We start from the raw sequence: 19,916 nt of genomic DNA, 5'->3' as shown, positions 1-19,916 counted from the left end.
AAGGAGATTGACTGGTTCATGCTGTTTCTTGCTTGCTAATGCAACTCTTCCAGGTTAATGCATTGATGGAGGAATGTGTCTTGAGTTGTAAACTTGGACCTGTCAAACTCTAAAAATAGAATGTGTTTTAAAGCAGCAGAGTAAATTAGTTACTGGACATTGCTTGTAGCTTAAAGTGGCAGCAGCATTGATGGGTCCCTACGGGTACGGTCAGGTATGCAGAACCATTAGAAAAAAATTGAAATTGAGTTTGACATCCCTGTTCTAACTCATGCAGCCTTCTTTAATTCAATCATTTAAACAAAATCAGGTTTTTAAGAGAACCTACTTAAATATACAGTGGTACCCCTACTTACGAACTTAATTCGTTCCATGGCCAGGTTCTTAAGTAGAAACGTTTGTAAGAAGAACCATAGGAATCAATGTAAAAGCAAATAATGTGTGCAATTGGGGAAACCACAGGGAGGGTGGAGGCCCCGTTTCCTCCCAGGAGATTCCTAGAGAGGCCCCACAGAGGCTTCTCCCCACCTTTTCCAGCCCTGTTTCCTCCCAGGAGGTTCCTAGAGAGGCCCCATGAAGGCTTCTCCCTGCCTTTTCCGGTTACAGTTTTGGAGGCTCGGGTTTGTAAGCGGAAAATGGTTCTTGGGAAGAGTCAAAAAAATCTTGGATACCCAGTTCTAGAAAACTTCGTAAGTAGAGGTGTTTGTAGGTAGAGGTACCACTGCATTTGCAGATTAAAGTTGTTTTATTATTAAAAATGGAAGTCCTTCATTTCATCTCCTATATTTCACTCTCTCAATCCAGTTCACCTCACAAGGTGGCTATTTATGGGAGGAAGAAGGAGCACTGGTTGCATTCATCATCTTGAATTATTTATATAAGTAATAAAAGCAGGATATAAATAAATAAAATATTTTAAAAATACTTTTCCACGGAGGAAAATGTGTGCATTTAAATTAACTAAGGAAATATGCAGCAGAGTTGTCCGTTAATTTCCAAAATCAGTAATGCTGAAATCATTCAATATTTCAGTGTTATGGTTACAAGATTATTCTAAAATATTCCTGCTGTTCCTGAAATTTAAAATGCAGGGCAGAAACTTTCAAAATATGAAATATAGCTGTAATTTGCATACCAAGTAGCTTCAGTCAGCAGCAAGAATTTATAAAGGGGCCAAAACCTATTTTGAAACTATGAAATATATTCTTAGTGTGCAAGTATTGCTTTTCAAATAACTCATCTCTTTTGCTGCTAACTTCCCCCCCCCCTTTTCCCCCCCCTGTTCTCATGTTGAAATCATAGAAATTGAAGAGAATAGACTCCCTTATATCTAAAGAGCTGAGCACCGGCTTGGCCTGGCATCAAACATACATTTGATAAATAAAATTTAAATTGAAAAATCATTCCAGCTATTTAAATGCCATGTGTTCAGGTGTACTCACTCTGGAACAACCAAATGTTTTAATGTATATGTAGCAACTAAGAGGGTCAACCGTAATTCTGTAAGAATAATGGTTGGTAAATCCACAGTAGCTGAATTGAAACATGCCTGGGATAAACATATATCCATTGTAAGATGAAATACAGAAAATAGTATAAGGGCAGACTAGATGGACCATGAGGTCTTTTTCTGCCGTCAGTCTTCTATGTTTCTATGTTTCTATCCTGGTTTGTCAATGCCAAACCAAAATAAACTATTTTTAGGGTTGCTTTTAAGGAGAACAGGTATGGGATCTGCAAGTTTGTTTTAAGATTGCAGTTTAATGGTAGCTAAAACATCTGGCGAAGAAAAGAAAACAAGAAAAGGTTTATGTAAGAAACATTTCTCCCCCTTGAACTTGATTTTATGTGTCTACATTTTGGGACTTGCTAACCCTCACTAATACAGATTTTCCTTTTATAGGAGGCAGCTCCATAAAATGCTTGTTTAATAATTGGCAGTCCAGTTAGCAGTCTTACATCAATTCATTCATCTTACATGATACCTAAACCAGTGATGGCGAACCTATGGCATGGGTGTCACAGGTGGCACGCAGAGCCATATCTGCTGGCACACGAGCCGTTGCCCTAGCGCAACTCTAATGTGCATATGTGTGCTAGCCAGCTCATTTTTGGCTCGCACAGATGCTCTAGGAAGGTGCTTTGGCTTCCAGAGAGCCTCCAGGGGATGGAGGACATTTTTACCCTCCCCGGCTCCAGGGAAGCCTTTGGAGCCTAGGGAGGGTGAAACACGAGCCTACTGGGCCCACCAGAAGTTGGAAAACAGGCCATTTCCAGCCTCCAGAGGGCCTCTGGGGGCAGAGGAAGCTATTTTTGCCCTCCCCAAGCATTGAGTTATGGGTGTGGGCACTCATGCATGCGCAGTAGCACATGTGCACACTCTTTTGGCACCCAAGGAAAAAAAGGTTCGCCATCACTGACCTAAACCATCCATATTGATGAATTTTTCCTTAACTTTTCTATGCCTTCTGTACAAGATAAACTGCAAATCAGCACAGATAAGTCACCGTTACATAACTATTTAAATATACTTGTATATTAGTCATGGCCCACTGTTTGAAACTTACATAACTTTGAGATAAAGGGATGCTGATTGAGAAGGGATTTTTTTTGTCCCAGCATTAAGGGAAGCCTCTTTAAAACACATATTTACTTATTTAATCAAATGGACACGACTGGCCATCTTGTACAAGGTGACTCTGGGGGGCATACAACAAAACCAACCTTTTAAAATTGAATATAAAAACCAATTAAGGTAATTAAATAATCAACATAAGTACAATCTGTCAACTTGCAAAGCATTCAAGTTGCCATAAGCAGGAGGGGGGGGGGGACTAATGGAGCTGCTGGACTGTCCCAATCTCCAGAGAGCATCGTCTGCTGCCAGGCATGGGGAAATTGATTCCCCCTGGCTGTTCCGTTTTATGTATGGTTTGTTTGGGATGTATGACTGTTTTTATATTCAGGGTTCTAACTGTTTTAATCATTGGATTTGTACTCTGCTTTGCTGTTGTGAGCCACTCCGAATCTTCGGAGAGGGGCGGCATAAAAATCTAATAAATAATAAATAAATAAATAATAAAAATCCTAGGTTACCGGAGCCTGTGATTTATGACATGCCCAGGGAGGAGTGGGGAGACAGGGTCATGAGGGGGGCAGTAAATTACACGAGGTCAGCGCTTACTCTACCTGAGTAATCTCCGGAATTCTGTTCCTAATAAATGACTGGATTTCTTTTGACTCTTGGCTTGTGGCTCCTGAATTAATTAGGGCATCTTTCGGAAACTTCACACAGTCAGGATTGTGAGAGGGTTAATTAAAACCTCATATGTATGCAGCCAGTAGAAGGGCTTCCTCAAATCTGATTTGGAGAAAAAAACACAAGGGCTTTCCAGAAGGCCAGAAGGGTTGACTGAGGTTGATCTCATTTCAAGGGGATGGTGTTCTAGAGCAGGGGTGTCAAACTCAATTTCATTCATGACTGCATCAGGATTGTATTTGACCTCGGGGGGGGGGGGGGCGGCATTGCCAGCTCAACATCACTTGTGTTGGGGGTGCCTGTGGCGGCCTGAGGGCTCTGCCAGCAATAACAGTTTACCTCTGTTTCCAGATGTGATGGCCTCGTGCAATGCTCAGAGCTCGTGAGGGCTGCACATGGACCTCCTGAGCTCCCTTTTCGCTGGCAGAGGCACCGCAGGCTGGTCCTTCGGTGGTATCATGATAGGCACAGGTCATATCCATCGTTCTGATGGCCATCAACCACTGACAACAAACTGTGGTTGATTCTAGTAACCCAATGTTGCTCAACCTTGGGAATTTTAAGATGAGAATAGAATAAAAATTCTTTATTGGCCAAGTGTGATTGGACACACAAGGAATTTGTCTTGGGTGCACCTCCTCTCGGTGTACATAAAAGAAAATATACATTTGCCAAGAATCATAAGGTACAACACTTAATGATTGTCATTATACGCAATCAGGAAACAAACAATATTAATAAAAATCTTAAGGATACAAGCAGGGGACATCAATCCCAAGAATTCCCCAGTCTACCATGGTTGTTGGGAAATTCTGGGACTTGATATCCACCCATTTTACAATTGTCAAGATCGAGAAACTCCTATCCATTTAATTGGTGGGAGGGGATAGAATTTGAAGTATTGGCTTGGATACTTTTTTTTTCTGTTGCAGGGTGTCTAGAAAACCTGGAAAACCGGGAAATCAGGGAAATATCAGGGAAATCGGTGGTTCGGGAAATATCTAAATTATCAGGGAATTCGTGAAAAAAAACCCAGAATAAATCAGGGGGGAAAAACAAACTACAGTGTTCCCTCGATTTTCATGGGTTCAAACTTCGCGAAAAGTCTATACCACGGTTTTTCAAAAATATTAATTAAAAAATACTTTGCGGTTTCCCACCCTATACTACGGTTTTTCCTACCCGATGATGTCATATGTCATCGCCAAACTTTCGTTCACCTTTAATAAGTTTTTAAAAAAATAAACTTTAATAAATAAACATGGTGAGTAATGATCTAAATGGTTGCTAAGGGAATGGGAAATTGTAATTTAGGGGTTTAAAGTGTTAAGGGAAGGCTTGTGACACTGTTCATAGCCAAAAATAGTGTATTTACTTCCGCATCTCTACTTCGCGGAAATTCGACTTTCGCGGGCGGTCTCGGAACGCATCCCCCGCGAAAATTGAGGGAACACTGTACATTAAAATGTTTAAAAGTCAGGGAAAAATCATGTAAAAAAAACCAATGGATCGCGCTGCCTGGCAGAGTCAAGCAAAAATGAGCACAACTGTGGCAACAACTTGCTTCCTCAGCAACCGATATTTCTCCATGGCTTAGCCGTTTGGTATGACGTCATTTATGACCGTGCCTTAACTAGATCGCAAGCTACAGGGAAATGTCAGGGAAATATCAGGGAATTTCAAAATGCTTTCCCCCTGGACACCCTGTGTTGAGATCCAAGATTCATGCCAGTGATGGCCAGAGAAGCACAGGAGAAGTTGGACCTAGTGGAGTTAAAGATCAACTTCAGCCATACAAATAATACAAGTCATATGGCAGAGATCAAAGATCTTGTCCCAATATGGGGGAATAAATGAGTACAACTTTGCCCATCATCTTCATAACAGTATATGTGATGAGTTAACCCACGTGGACTCTATGCTTTGAGAAGCAAGCATCATCATTCATTAATTCTTCCTATCATAGAAGAATGTTAAGATAATCAGGACAGGAATATCCATCTAACATCTAGGTCCCACAGAGTTGGCCTTCTCCGGGTCCCGTCAACTAAACAATTTATTTTATTTATTTTTATTTATTATTTAGATTTGTATGCCGCCCCTCTCCAAAGGCTTGGGGTGGCTCACAACAAGATAGCACAAATCATAAATAATCCAAATAACTTTAAAATGTTTAAAGATTTAAAAGAACCCCATATACTAACAGACACACACACAAGCATACCATGTATAAATTGAACATGCCCGGGGGAGGTGTTTCAATTCCCCCATGCCTGACGGCAAAGGTGGGTTTTAAGGAGTTTACGGAAGGCAGGAAGAGTAGGGGCAGTTCTAATCTCTGGGGGGAGTTGGTTCCAGAGAGCCAACTCGTCGTTTGGCGGGACCCAGGGGAAAAGCCTTCTCTGTGGCGGCCCCGACCCTTTGGAACCAACTCCCCCCAGATATCAGAGTTGCCCCCACCCTCCTAGCCTTTCGTAAGCTCCTGAAAACCCACCTCTGTCGTCAGGCATGGGGGAATTGACATTTTCCCTCCCCCTAGGCTTATAAAATTTATGTATGGTATGCTAGTATGTATGATTGGTTTCTAAATTGGGTTTTTTTTAAATTAACTTAAATATTAGATTTGTTTACATTGTATTATTATTGCTGTGAGCCGCCCCGAGTCTGCGGAGAGGGGCGGCATACAAATCTGATAAATAAATAAATAAATAAACACAGTGGTTCTCAACCTAGGGGTCAGGACCCCTTTGGGGGTCGAACGATCATTTCACAGGGGTCGCCTAAGACCCTGAGAAAAGACAAATTTCCTACGGTGTTAGGAACTAAAGCTTCTATTCTGGCGCCTTGGAACATATTTTTACAATCCGACCAATCAGGCGTTGACAGTGGGGGTGTCCCTCGGACCCTCCTGCCAATCAACTTAAAGCTCTGTTGGGAGAATTGGCGCTAGACTTATGGTTGGGGGTCACCACAACAAGAGGAACTGTATTAAGGGGTCGCGGCATTAGAAAGGTTGAGAACCACTGATCTAACAGCTTTATTCACCCACCATCATAACAAGCTATTCAACCAAGATCATAAATTAGTCATCTAATGGATGATGAGATGTGACCAGTTATGACTGATTAGGTTCAGATGTAGTTCGGATTTTATTTGCCTGTTGTGTAAACCTAGCCAAGAATGATTTATGCAGTAAACTGTGATTAAAGGCAGCAACCATGCTTAATTGTTCCCATTTTGCTATTGGGATATTTTTGTTTACAAGCTACTTCTCTGCTCATTGCCAAGACTTCAAACTCTGAACTTTGGAAGCAACAAAACTGTAGTGCGTGAAGATAGAAATAATAAATATGCTTCCTGATTTCTGGCTAGGGCACTGCTACTTATAAAGCAAGAATAGAATAAGAATAGAACAGAACAGAATTCTTTATTGGTCAAGCGTGATTGGACACACAAGGAATTTGTCTTGGTGCATATGCTCTCAGTGTACATAAATATATATATAAGTGTACATAAATATATATAAAATATATATTTGTCAAGAATCATGGGGAACAACACTTAATGATTGTCACAGGGGTCAAATAAGCAATGAGGAAGCAGTATTAATAAAAATCTTAAGGATACAAGCAACAAGTTACAGTCATACAGTCCTAAGTGGGAGGAAATGGATGATAGGAATGATGAGAAAAAAACTGGTAGTAACAGCAGGGAGGGAATTATTTGTTTAGCAGAGTGATGGCATTTGGGAAAAACTGTTCTTATGTCTAGTTGTCTTGGTGTGCGGCATTCTATAAGTCTTCGAAGAGGGGCGGCATACAAATCTAATAAATAATAATAATAATAATAATAATAATAATAATAATAATAATAATAATAATAATAATAACGTCGTATTGTGGGTAGGAGTTGAAACAGTTTATGTCCAGGATACAAGGAATCAGTAAATATTTTCACAGCCCTCTTTTTGACTTGTGCAGTATACAGGTCCTCAAGGGGAAGTAAATATATTTTTTGAGTTAGAGCCATGTTTCTGAGCTGATGTCGTTCTGTCAACCGATGGATATTAAATCCCGGGGTTCAATTTTTCTTTCTCCTTCTCTCCAAATCTGTCAGCTCCTCTTTAAATCCTTCCTGCCAAGTAGGCTCCCTACTTTTTAAGAAAAGTCAAACCAGAGGTTAATATATTAGATTGGCTTTACAAAGGAACAAAAAAGTATTTTAGGAAGCTTTCCAGAATACTGCTTGGTGGGAGAGGTTGAGAGCTGAGAACAAACATTCTTTGGAATGAATTGAGGTAGATGCTTCTCTACAAAAGGCAGTAGATTTGATTTGTCAAATGGTTTTCATGCATTATGCGGAAGAGCAGGTCAAAGTTGATTAATAAGCCCATCAAAATCTGTAAGGGTTGATGGAGGTGGTTATAAAAAGGTCCAAGTTGCAAAGAGACTAACTGATCAAATACAAAAAAATACAGTAATAATAATAATTTAATAATAATAATTTATTAGATTTGTATGCCGCCCCTCTGTGAGGACTCGGGGCCACCGCTCACAACAGCAATAACTATACAATACAATACAAATCAAATATTAAGAAAAACAAGTTAAAACCCATTATAACTAAAAACAATCAATGCTACACAATCACACCACACTCAAATGCTATAAGTCAGAAGACGGGGATTAGTCCCCCCATGTCTGACGACATAAATGGGTCTTCAACATCTTGCAGAAGGCAAGGAGGGTGGGGGCAGTCCTAATCTCTGGGGGAAGTTGATTCCAGAGGGGCGGGGCTGCCACAGAGAAGGCTCTTCCCCTAGGTCCCGCCAGACGACATTGTTTAGTCGATGGGACCCGGAAAAGGCCAATTCTGTGGGACCTAATCGGCCACTGGGATTCGTGCGGTAGAAGACGGTCCCGAAGGTATTCTGATCCGATGCCATGTAGGGCTTTATAGGTCATTACCAACACTTTGAATTGTGTCCGGAAACTAATCGGCAGCCGGTACAATTGCAAGGAGTGGAATCCTTAATAGTGAAAGATCCAACTTGAACTAAAGAGGAATTTCCTATGAGAACGATTAAGGAATAGAACAGCAAAAGTTATGGGTGCTTCCTCAGTGGAGATTTCCAAGAACAATTTAGATAGCTGTTTTCCAGGATCATGTTTATTTACTTATGAAATTTATATGATACCCATCTAACTGTCATGTGACTCCGTTATCAGCTTACAGTCTGATAAATCAACATTATAAAAGATTGAACAGTAGAAGAGTAAATATGAGGTTAACATTGGAAGAAAAATCGCCAAGATAAATATAGGGTGGAGTGGAGGTGGGGGTCTTCTGTTTAATGCAATAAACATCTCCAGGATGACCACCATCCAGGCCAATCAGTAGAGGCATACAGATCCGGGTGAAATCCAGTAAGTTTTGATAGGTTCTGGAGAACCTGTAGCAGAAGTGTTGAGCAGTTCGGAGAGCTGATAAATACCACCTCTGGCTTGGCCTTAGAGTGTGGATGGAAATGGAGATTTTGCATCACCTCGAGGCTCGACTACTGTAACGCTCTCTACATGGGGCTACCTTTGAAAAGTGTTCGGAAACTTCAGATTGTGCGGAATGCAGCTGCGAGAGCAATCATGGGCTTTCCCAAATATGCCCATGTTACACCAACACTCCGCAGTCTGCATTGGTTCCTGATCAATTTCCGGTCACAATTCAAAGTGTTGGTTATGACCTATAAAGCCTTTCATGGCATCGGACCAGAATATATCCGGGTCCGCCTTCTGCCGCACAAATCCCAGTGAACGGTTAGGTCCCACAGAGTCGGTCTTCTTCGGGTCCTGTCAACTAAACAACGTGGTCTGGCAGGACCCAGGGGAAAAGCCTTCTCTGTGGCGGCCCCGACCCTCTGGAACCAGCTGCCCCCGGAGATCAGAATTGCCCCCACCCTCCTTGCCTTTCGTAAGCTCCTTAAAACCCACCTCTGTCATCAGGCTTGGGGGAACTGAACTACCCTTTTCCCCCTAGGCCTATACAATTTATACATGGTATGTTTGTGTGTATGTTTTGTTTTAATAAGGGTTTTTAAAATATTTTAAACATTAGATTTGTTACATGCTGTTTATTACTGTTGGTAGCCGCCCGAATCTACGGAGAGGGGCGGCATACAAATCTAATTAATTAAAAAAATAAAATAATAAAATTAAATAAATAAAATTAAATATAAAATTAAATAAAATTAAATAAATAAAAATCCTTCCCCCATGAGTGGGGAGGGAATAGAGATTTTGCAATATCCTTCCTCTGCCATGCCCACCAAGCTATGCCCACCAAGCCACATCACACCCACCAAACCAAGCCCACAGGACCAGTAGTAAAAAAAAAATTGGATTTCACCACTGATACAGATGCATCGAATTTTTGTAATGCATGAAGTAAAGGTTGGCTAGAAAACCTTTTTAGTTATGTCACTTAGTCTTTAGAGTCACTTAGTCTCTCTATAAATTAGATTGGTCCTGTCAGTGTAAGTCAATAACGGCGAACCTTTTTTTTCCCAGGGTGTCCACACTCATAATTCAATGCCTTGTGGGGGCAAAAACAGCTTCCCATCCCCCAGAGGCCCTCTGAAGGCTGGAAATGGCCTGTTTTCCAACTTCTGGTGGGCCCAGTGGGCTCATGTTTCATCCTCCCCAAGCTCCAAAGGCTTCCCTGGAGCCGGGGGCAAGGTAAAAACGCCCTCCCCCATTCCTCTGGAGGCTCTCTGGAACCCAAAAATCCCTCCCAGAGCTTCTGTGTAAGCCAAAAATCAGCTGGCTGGCACACACATGCACGTTGGAACTGAGTTAGGGCAACAGGTCGCGTGCCAGCAGATATGGCTCCGCGTGCCACCTGTGGCACTCGTGCCATAGATTCGCCACCACCTATAAGCTCTACATGGATTAGTACCAGGTTACTTACGTTACGTTTCCAGCCTCACATATCCCAGCGACCGGTGAGAGGCCACAGAGTCGGCCTTCTCCAGTTCCCGTTAGCCAAGCAATACTGCCTGGCGGGCCCTAGGGGAAGGGCCTTCTCTGTGGCACCTCCGACCCTCTGGAACCATGTCCCCCCGGAGATTCGTACTGCCCTCACTCTCCTGGCCTTCCAGAAGGCTTTAAGAATTCACCTTTGCCAGCAGGCTTGGGGCCACTGAGCTCTAACACTGCTCCGGCCATTAGCACGACTATGATGTGAATGAGTGTGATTATATAGAAACATAGAAACATAGAAGTCTGACGGCAGAAAAAGACCATCTAGTCTGCCCTTATACTATTTTCTGTATTTTATCTTAGGATGGAACTATGTTTATCCCAGGCATGTTTAAATTCAGTTACTGTGGATTTATCTACCACGTCTGCTGGAAGTTTGTTCCAAGGATCTACTACTCTTTCAGTAAAATAATATTTTCTCATGTTGCTTTTGATCTATCCCCCAACTAACTTCAGATTGTGTCCCCTTGTTCTTGTGTTCACTTTCATGTTAAAAACACTTCCCTCCTGGACCTGATTTAACCCTTTAACATATTTAAATGTTTCGATCATGTCCCCCCTTTTCCTTCTGTCCTCCAGACTATACAGATTGAGTTCATTAAGTCTTTCCTGATATGTTTTATGCTTAAGACCTTCCACCATTCTTGTAGCCCGTCTTTGGACCCGTTCAATTTTGTCAATATCTTTTATATGGTTTTGAATGGGAATGAGTGTGGTTATGGTTTTATGACTTGGGTTTTTAGAATAGTTTTATAATTGGGCTTTAGAAAAAAATTGGTATTATTTTTATATGTGAGCTGTCCTGAGTCTTCAGAGAAGGGCAGCATATAAGTCAAATCTGAACACAATCTGAAGTTAGTTGGGGGAAAGATCCAAAGCAACATGAGAAAATATTATTTTACTGAAAGAGTAGTAGATGCTTGGAACAAACTTCCAGCAGACGTGGTTGGTAAATCCACAGTAACTGAATTTAAACATGCCTGGGATAAAAATATATCCATCCTAAGATAAAATACAAAAAATAGTATAAGGGCAGACTAGATGGATCATGAGGTCTTTTTCTGCCGTCAATCTTCTATGTTTCTATGTTTCTAAACAAACAAACAAGCAATTAACTAATTAAGCCAAGGTGGCTAAGTGGGTAGAGTACAGTACTGCAGGCCCCTAAAGCTGACTGCTAGATCTGCAGGTCAGAGGTTCAAATCTCATCACCGGCTCAAGGTTGACTCAGCCTTCCATCCTTCTGAGGTGGGTAAAATGAGGACCCATATTGTGGGGGCAATATGTTTTTAAAAAGCAGGGGGGCGTGCATAAGCGCACCATTGTGCCTACCATCCCTGTCCTGTTGTCTTCTATCGCTTCTTTTTATCATTACTTATCTAATGTTTTATTTGTACAAATTACTAAAATTGTTTGACAAAATAAATAAAATAAATAAATAAAACTAACTAACTAACTTCCAAAAGCTAGAAAAAGCTGACCTCTTCCAGAGGGTCTCTGGATGGGATCTTCACCTTCATCATTTTGTCTTCAAGTCTATTTTTGCTATTACTTTTGCTGTCAGTCTTGACTTGTTGAGAAACATAGAAACATAGAAGACTGACGGCAGAAAAAGACCTCCTGGTCCATCTAGTCTGCCCTTGTACTATTTTATGTATTTTATCTTAGGATGGATATATGTTTATCCCAGGCATGTTTAAATTCAGTTACTGTGGATTTATCTACCACGTCTGCTGGAAGTTTGTTCCAAGGATCTACTACTCTTTCAGTGAAATAATATTTTCTCATGTTGCTTTTGATCTTTTCCCCAACTAACTTCAGATTGTGTCCCCTTGTTCTTGTGTTCACTTTCCTATTAAAAACACTTCCCTCCTGGAGCTTATTTAACCCTTTAACATATTTAAATGTTTCAATCATGTCCCCCCCTTTTCCTTCTGTCCTCCAGACTATACAGATGGAGTTCATGAAGTCTTTCCTCATACGTTTTATGCTTAAGACCTTCCACCATTCTTGTAGCCCGTCTTTGGACCCGTTCAATTTTGTCAATATCTTTTTGTAGGTGAGGTTTCCAGAACTGAACACAGTATTCCAAATGGAGTTGCTCTGAGTTCTGATGTTAAGGAGAGAATCATAGATATATTTTTAATTGTTATTGTGTGCATACGTGTGGTGAGTCACCGATGTTTTTTCATGCTTGTTTCTATTTTCATTAGGGTAGATGTTTTGTTTTATTTTATTTATTTTCTTGCCAGCCTTGGAGAGTTGAACTGGTTTCAACAATACAGTACGGATTTCATAAGTCTGTAAATACAACAGCTTGACAATAAGTGGTCTTAAGAAATTAAATTATGTAAGCGAATGTTAACGGCATGTTTTTCTCTTGCAGTGATCCCTACGTGAAGCTTTCATTGTATGCAGCAGATGAAAACCGAGAACTTGCCCTAGTGCAAACAAAAACTATTAAAAAAGTAAGTAGAAGTGATAAGCATGCATTTGAAATCCTGTATTTTTTACATGTTTAAAAAAGGGCAGTTGTTTCTAGGTTGGAAGTCACTTTGGTGTAGTGGTACACTCAGTAAAGGACCTTGGAATACTAATATCGAATGACCTAAGTGCTAAAGCCCACTGCAACAATATCGCCAAAAAAGCTTCTAGTTGTTAACCTGATCCTACGCAGCTTCTGCTCAGGCAATCTCACACTACTCACAAGAGCCTACAAAACTTTTGCCAGACCCATCCTAGACTACTGCTCATCTGTCTGGAACCCATACCACATCTCAGACATCAACACCCTTGAAAATGTCCAAAGATATTTCACCAGAAGAGCCCTTCACTCCTCCACTCGAAACAGAATATCCTACGAAAATAGACTAACAATCCTGGGTCTAGAAAGCTTAGAACTAAGGCGCCTAAAACACGATTTGAGTATTGCCCACAAGATCATATGTTGCAATGTCCTACCGGTCAATGACTACTTCAGCTTCAACCGCAACAACACAAGAGCACGCAACAGATTCAAACTTAATACGAACCGCTCCAAACTTGACTGCAAAAAATATGATTTCAGCAATCGAGTTATCGAAGCGTGGAACTCATTACCGGACTCAATTGTGTCAACCCCTAACCCCCAACATTTCTCCCTTAGACTCTCCACGATTGACCTCTCCTGGTTCCTAAGAGGCCAATAAGGGGTGTACATAAGTGCACTGGTGTGCCTTTCGTCCCCTGTCCAATTGTCTTTCCTTTCTCTCACTTATCATATATATTCTCTTTCTTTCATATATCCTCTCCTCTAAGTTCACTTTTACCCCTATATATATTACTACATGTCTATTTTTCTTACTATGTATTTGTGTATTTGACAAATGAATAAATAAATAAATAATAAATAAATAAGTGGTTAAAGCTTTAGGCTAGACACCAGGAGATCATGAATGCCAGACCTGCCTTAGGCATGAAAGCTGGCTGGGTGACTTTGAACTCATGCTTTCTCAGTCCAATGCACCTCACAAGTTTGCTGTTGTGGAGAAAATAGGAGGAAGAAGGAGTTTTAGATATGTTGGCCACCTTGAATTATTCAAAAAAATAATAACAATGGGCTATAAGATTTAATATAAGTAGGATTTATATAAGTAGGATTTTCTGCTTGAGCAGGAGGTTGGATTTGATGACCTACAGGGTCCCTTTCAACAATCAATCCATCAATCAATCCATCAATCAATCCATCCATCCATCAATAATAAATAAATAAATAAATAAATAAATAAATAAATAAATAAATAAATAAATAAATAAATAAATAAATAAATAAATAAATAAATAAATAAATAAAAATACCCACGAATTCCATAAAGCTGGAATTACAAACCCTCCAGAGCTAGTTTGCTAGATTTTGATGATCATTTGTTGAAATGGATAGAAAATCTAGGCTGCAGAAATTAGGATTATCAGAAATCCAGAGGGGCAATAGATGGCACACAAGTGTTGAGTTTTATGTATCTTTGCTGCCATCTGGTGGTGCATTGAACTTTTGCGTCAGTCTAAATCTAGCCGCTCACTAATAATTTTCCATTGGCATGGTGCGTGAAGACTATCAATGATTCAGAATGTTATATTTCAATCTCAGCCAAAGAGAACGTGTAATGTTAATTCTGATACAGCATCACTGACTATTAGGCCAAAGTTCACCTTTTAATCACTACAGTTATTAATAGTCTAGGTTCAAGATCAAATAAATAGTCTAGATTCAAGATCAAATTAACTTATTATATTATATATATCTAATTAAAAAAGTAAAAAAGGGACTCAGTGGCTAAGATGCTGAGCTTGTTGATTGAAAGGTTGGCAGTTTGGTGGTTCGAATCCCTTGTTGCTGCGTAATGGAGTGAACTCCCGTTACTTGTCCCAGCTTCTGCCAACCTAGCAGTTCAAAAGCATGTAAAAAATGCAAGTAGAAAAATAGGGACCATCTTTGGTGGGAAGGTAACAGGGTTCCATTCATCTTTGCCATTTAGTCATGCTGGTCACATGACTATGGAGACGTCTTCAGACAGCACTGGCTCATCGGCTTTGAAACGGAGATGAGCACCGCCCCCTAGAGTCGGGAATGACTAGCACATATGTGCAAGGTCATTCCCGACCTTTACATTTTAAGTAAATACAGTGGTACCTCGTGATACGAACCCGTCGCCGTATGAACAATTCAAGATACGGACCCGGGGTTCGGAAAATTTTTGCCTCTACTTCCGAACTTTTTCCGTCTTATGAACCCGCCGCCCGAACGCCGAACCCGGAAGTTCGGCAAAAGTTTGGCATTCGGGAGGTCGCCAAGAAGCCCCGCCGCCCGGCTGTCGCCTTTTGAAACAGCCAGGGGGCTTCTCGGCGTTCTGAATGCTAAACCCGGAAGTTCAGCAAAAGTTCGGGGTCGGCGTTCGGGTTCAGGAGGACGCTGAGAAGCCCCACCGCCCAGCTGTTAGCTTTTCAAAAGAGCCGCGGAGCTGTCGGGCCAGTCGGGAGGCTGGAAAGGAGGTGGGGAATCCCAATAGGGAATTCCATGGGCGGAGCTTTGACATCACAAAGACTTCCTTCCTGGAGTCCACGTTTCGGCCGGCCACGCGGTTTTTTTGCGTTTTTTTTTCCTTGGACGCATTAATTCATTTTACATTGTTTCCTATGGGAAACAATGTTTCGTCTTACGAACTTTTTGCCTTACGAACCTCCTCCGGGAACCAATTAAATTCGTAAGACGAGGTATTACTGTATATATAAAGATGTCTTGCTCCATTTCTCTTGCACATCAGAAAGAAAGAAATTATAAATATTAGGGCTTTGTTAATGTTGGTATTCTCTTTCTCGGGTTAATTACCCAACCTAGTTTATCAGGTTTTTTCTGTTCCTACCTTTAAAAATGAATAAAGGATAATTATCTCATGATGTTGTTGCTATTTGGGAAAATAAAATAAACTGAGATGTTTTTTCTTGCTTTAAAAATAAATCTGGTGTCTCTTTGTTTATTTGTTTTTGCTTGTAAGATAAACTGTTTTTCTTAATAAGCTCTTGCAGGTACTCCCAGAGCGTTAATTGATAGTCCAATTAAATAAGATTATTGAACCATATTTTGAAATGTAATCTCTTGGTATTCCTTTCCTTTTTTAGAGTAGAGAGTATAAATTATGCTTCTGTAAATCAGGGGGAGATTTTTCTACTGGCATATTCTTCATTCTTATCCTCCAGTAACTTTCCCTGTGACCTGCTGAAGCATTTATAATAATGAAATATTTAACTCTCTTTATTAAGACATCTCTGCCCAGGTCATCACTGATCAGCTCCCACTGTGGAGTTCCTAATAATAGTGGCATCTATTTCTGGTTTATCCCACTTCATATGGCCTCCTACAAGTAGATTGCTTAGCAAATGAATCTGAAGCCTTTTGATAACAATGTCTTTATTCCTGACGAAAGCTGTGCCAGTGTTTTTTCTTCCCTCCTCTCTCTCTCTCTCTCTGTTCTGTTATAATTCACCACAAATTGTACTGTATAATTGCAGCATTTTCTAAAGGATTGTGTTACTAAAATTTCCACCTCTTTTTTTTTTCTCCCTTGCAGACTCTAAATCCAAAATGGAACGAGGAATTTTATTTTAGAGTAAGTTTTGGTTTTAAGAAATTTTACTCTACGTTGTATGTTGAATAATAATACTTGTATACCATTAATATGCAAAAAAATTAACTCTTGTATACCATTAGTATGCAAAAAAAAAGTTTTGTGGTCTGTTACAAAGATAGAAACATAGAAGACTGACGGCAGAAAAAGACCTCATGGTCCATCTAGTCTGCCCTTATACTATTTCCTGCATTTTATCTTAGGATGGATATATGTTTATCCCAGGCATGTTTAAATTCAGTTACTGTGGATTTACCAACCACGTCTGCTGGAAGTTTGTTCCAAGCATCTACTACTCTTTCAGTAAAATAATATTTTCTCATGTTGCTTTTGATCTTTCCCCCAACTAACTTCAGATTGTGTCCCCTTGTTCTTGTGTTCACTTTCCTATTAAAAACACTTCCCTCCTGGACCTTATTTAACCCTTTAACATATTTAAATGTTTCGATCATGTCCCCCCTTTTCCTTCTGTCCTCCAGACTATACAGATTGAGTTCATTAAGTCTTTCCTGATACGATAGTCTCAGAAACACGTCTGGATAGTAGTTAGAATGTTATAGCTTCTCCATTTTCTTCGTTGCCTGTCTTAGTTTTAATCGGAACAGAGGAAGGAAGAAAAAAGATAAAAAGAGGTGGAGAAAAAAGACTAGGAAAAAAAGGCAACCATGTTTGGTTAAAAAGAATCAGTTGCTAATGTGCCAGTTGGTATTTAGGCTGATTAGATATTAAGATGTTGAAAAATGCGAGATTAGTATTTCTTTCTTTATTTAAAGAGAGGAGAGTTGAAATTGCATGGACGCATGAGAAAAAGACCCAGGCTTTAACCAGATCTAAAGTTCCAAATCTTTAACTAGATCTTCCAGGTGTGTTGTGTCTCTGATTTGAGCCACTTTCTTTGGTTAATCATAGCCTGTTATCTCAAGAATTTATGCAAGCAAGGTTAAGTATATTGTTAGAGATTGTTCAGAAGGTAGGCTTACTCTTGGGTGATGGACACTTGGGTGATGGATACTTTGAAGAGGCGTGCATAAGTGCACTTTTGTGCCTAATGTACCTGTCCTACTGTCTTATTATCTTTTCTATTACTACTTTCTACTTATGTTATGTTATGTTAATATGTACAGTACTATAATACAATACTTGTTCGATAAATGAATGAATGAATGAATGAATAAATAAATATGCAAGAGTTTGACAACACAACATGCTCCTTTGATGATAGTAGATGATAGTAGTTATAGGAAGCTCTGTTTGTAATCCCTAGAGTATTAAATTTTGGAGAGGAATTCAATTCAATTCAATTTATTAGATTTGTATGCCGCCCTTCTCCAAAGACTCAGGGCGGCTCACAGAATAGATATAAAACAAAGCATATGGAACAAATCTAATTTATTTAAAAACTACGCCTAGTAGTTTTTAAATATATTAGGGGATAATAACATAGGAAGTTCATTCCAAGTCAGCATAGAGCAGTGATGGGTTTGCGGGCCAAAAGGGTGGATGGGGGCGTATGCTAGCATGCGTCCATATGCCCACACCCCTTCCCTCTCCCCGTGCATGCACACAATAGCCCCTGTCCCTGTGCATGCACATAGGCCTCACTGAAGCCTAGGACGTGAAAAAAACAGCCAAACTGGAAGTTCAGAAAACACACTTCCGGTTTGCCCATTGTGTTGTTTTTTGCATTTTGGAGGGTTCAGGGAAACTTCCTGAAGCCCCAGAGTGCAAAAAAACCAGCACAATGGGCAAACCGAAAGTGCGTTTTCTGACCTTCCGGTTTCTCCGTTGGACGTTTTTTTTTTGCATAACGGGGCTCCAGGGAAGCTTCCCTAAAGTGTCCAGAGGATGAAATGGCCTTTCCCAAGGCTTAAAATAACATGTGCCATAGGTTCGCCATTACGGGCATAGAGCTTTCTCTCTATGGATGATATCTTTTCTCAGGTTTTATTTTTTTCCCCCCTCTCCTTGCTTTGGATGTACAGTACAGTGATCCCTCTATTATTGCGAGGGTTCCGTTCCAAGACCCCTCGCGATAATCGATTTTTCGGGATGTAGGGTTGCGGAAGTAAAAACACCATCTGCGCATGCGCGCCCTTTTTTTCTATGGCCGCGCATGCGTAGATGGTGGAGTTTGCGTTCCCCGCCGCCCACGCAAAGGGGAAACCCCATTCGGCTCCTCGCTGCTGCTGCGCTACCGAGCAGATCAGCTGCTGGGCGGCCGAAGGAACCTTCCCTGGGTCTTCCCCCTCTTGCTGGCGGGTGGGCGAGCGGCGGGCATCAGCGAGGAGCTGGGGTTTCCCCTTTGCGTGGGCGGCCGGGAAGACCCAGGTTGGGGGTTCGGGGGGATGCTGGGAAGCCCCCCAGGCCGGCTGCGACCTTTTAAAACAGCCGCGCCGCTTCCCAGCTGAGTCCTGAAGCCAAACGTGGAAGTTCGCCTTTGGCGTTTGGCTTCAGGACTCAGCTTGGAAGCGGCGCAGCTGTTTTAAAGGGTTGCAGCTGGCCTGGGGGGCTTCCCAGCACCCCCCCGAACCCGGGTTGGGGGTTCAGGGGGGTACTGGGAAGCCCCCCAGGCTGGCTGCGACCTTTTAAAACAGCCGCGCCGCTTCCCAGCGGAGTCCTGAAGCCAAACGCGGAAGTTCGCCTTTGGCGTTTGGCTTCAGGACTCAGCTTGGAAGCGGCGCGGCTGTTTTAAAGGGTCGCAGCCGGCCTGGGGGGCTTCCCAGCACCCCCCCGAACCCGGGTTGGGGTTCGGGGGGGTGCTGGCAAGCCCCCCAGGCCGGCTGCGACCTTTTAAAACAGCCGCGCCGCTTCCCAGCTGAGTCCTGAAGCCAAACGCGGAAGTTCGCCTTTGGCGTTTGGCTTCAGGACTCAGCTTGGAAGCGGTGCGGCTGTTTTAAAGGGTCGCAGCCGGCCTGGGGGGCTTCCCAGCACCCCCCCGAACCCGGGTTGGGGGTTCGGGGGGGTTCTGGGAAGCCCCCCAGGCCGGCTGCGACCTTTTAAAACAGCCGTGCCGCTTCCCAGCTGAGTCCTGAAGCCAAACGCGAAAGTGGTTTTTTTTTAAATTAATTTTTTTTTTAAAATCGCGATATAGCGTTTCGCGAAGATCGAGATCGCGAAACTCGAGGGATCACTGTAAATATTTGAGGTAGAATCTGAGATGTATGTAGTCTTACTATGGCTACCACTAAATGTCTTCTCCATTATTAGAATGCCTTATGTGTTCTCATTTCACTTAAACAAAATCAGTGGGAGAAAGAAAATGTTGGTTTATATAAGGGTGCAGTAATGGGCAGCCAAAATTTTTACTGCCACACTGTGGGTATGGCTTATTTTGTGGGTGTGGCTTAATGAGCCACTGTGGGTAGCAGTGGCTTGCTGGCCATGTGACCAAGTGGGAGTGGCTTGAACGCTCATCATCGTTCAAGTGAACTGCTAAGTCCTTGACTTACAACCTTACCAGGG

The 19,916-nt window shown here is 41.6% G+C and overlaps 1 protein-coding gene across 5 annotated transcripts in view; it reads left to right on the top strand.

The window, feature by feature from the left end:
- The window catches only part of NEDD4L (NEDD4 like E3 ubiquitin protein ligase), a 441,323-nt gene that overhangs the window by 229,356 nt on the left and 192,051 nt on the right, over window positions 1–19,916 (top strand). For all 5 annotated transcript variants that reach the window (XM_070743513.1, XM_070743512.1, XM_070743511.1 and 2 more), the window contains exons 3-4: window positions 12,680–12,761; window positions 16,398–16,436. Coding sequence is in view for 2 of the 5 variants with exons in the window: in XM_070743511.1 (XP_070599612.1) it covers window positions 12,680–12,761; window positions 16,398–16,436 (121 nt within the window). In the remaining 3 variants the exon portion in view is untranslated. The remainder of the gene's footprint in view (window positions 1–12,679; window positions 12,762–16,397; window positions 16,437–19,916) is intronic.

This window comes from Erythrolamprus reginae, chromosome 2 (assembly GCF_031021105.1).
Source record: "Erythrolamprus reginae isolate rEryReg1 chromosome 2, rEryReg1.hap1, whole genome shotgun sequence".
Taxonomy (NCBI): domain Eukaryota; kingdom Metazoa; phylum Chordata; class Lepidosauria; order Squamata; family Dipsadidae; genus Erythrolamprus; species Erythrolamprus reginae.
This window is presented reverse-complemented; position numbering and strand designations above follow the sequence as displayed.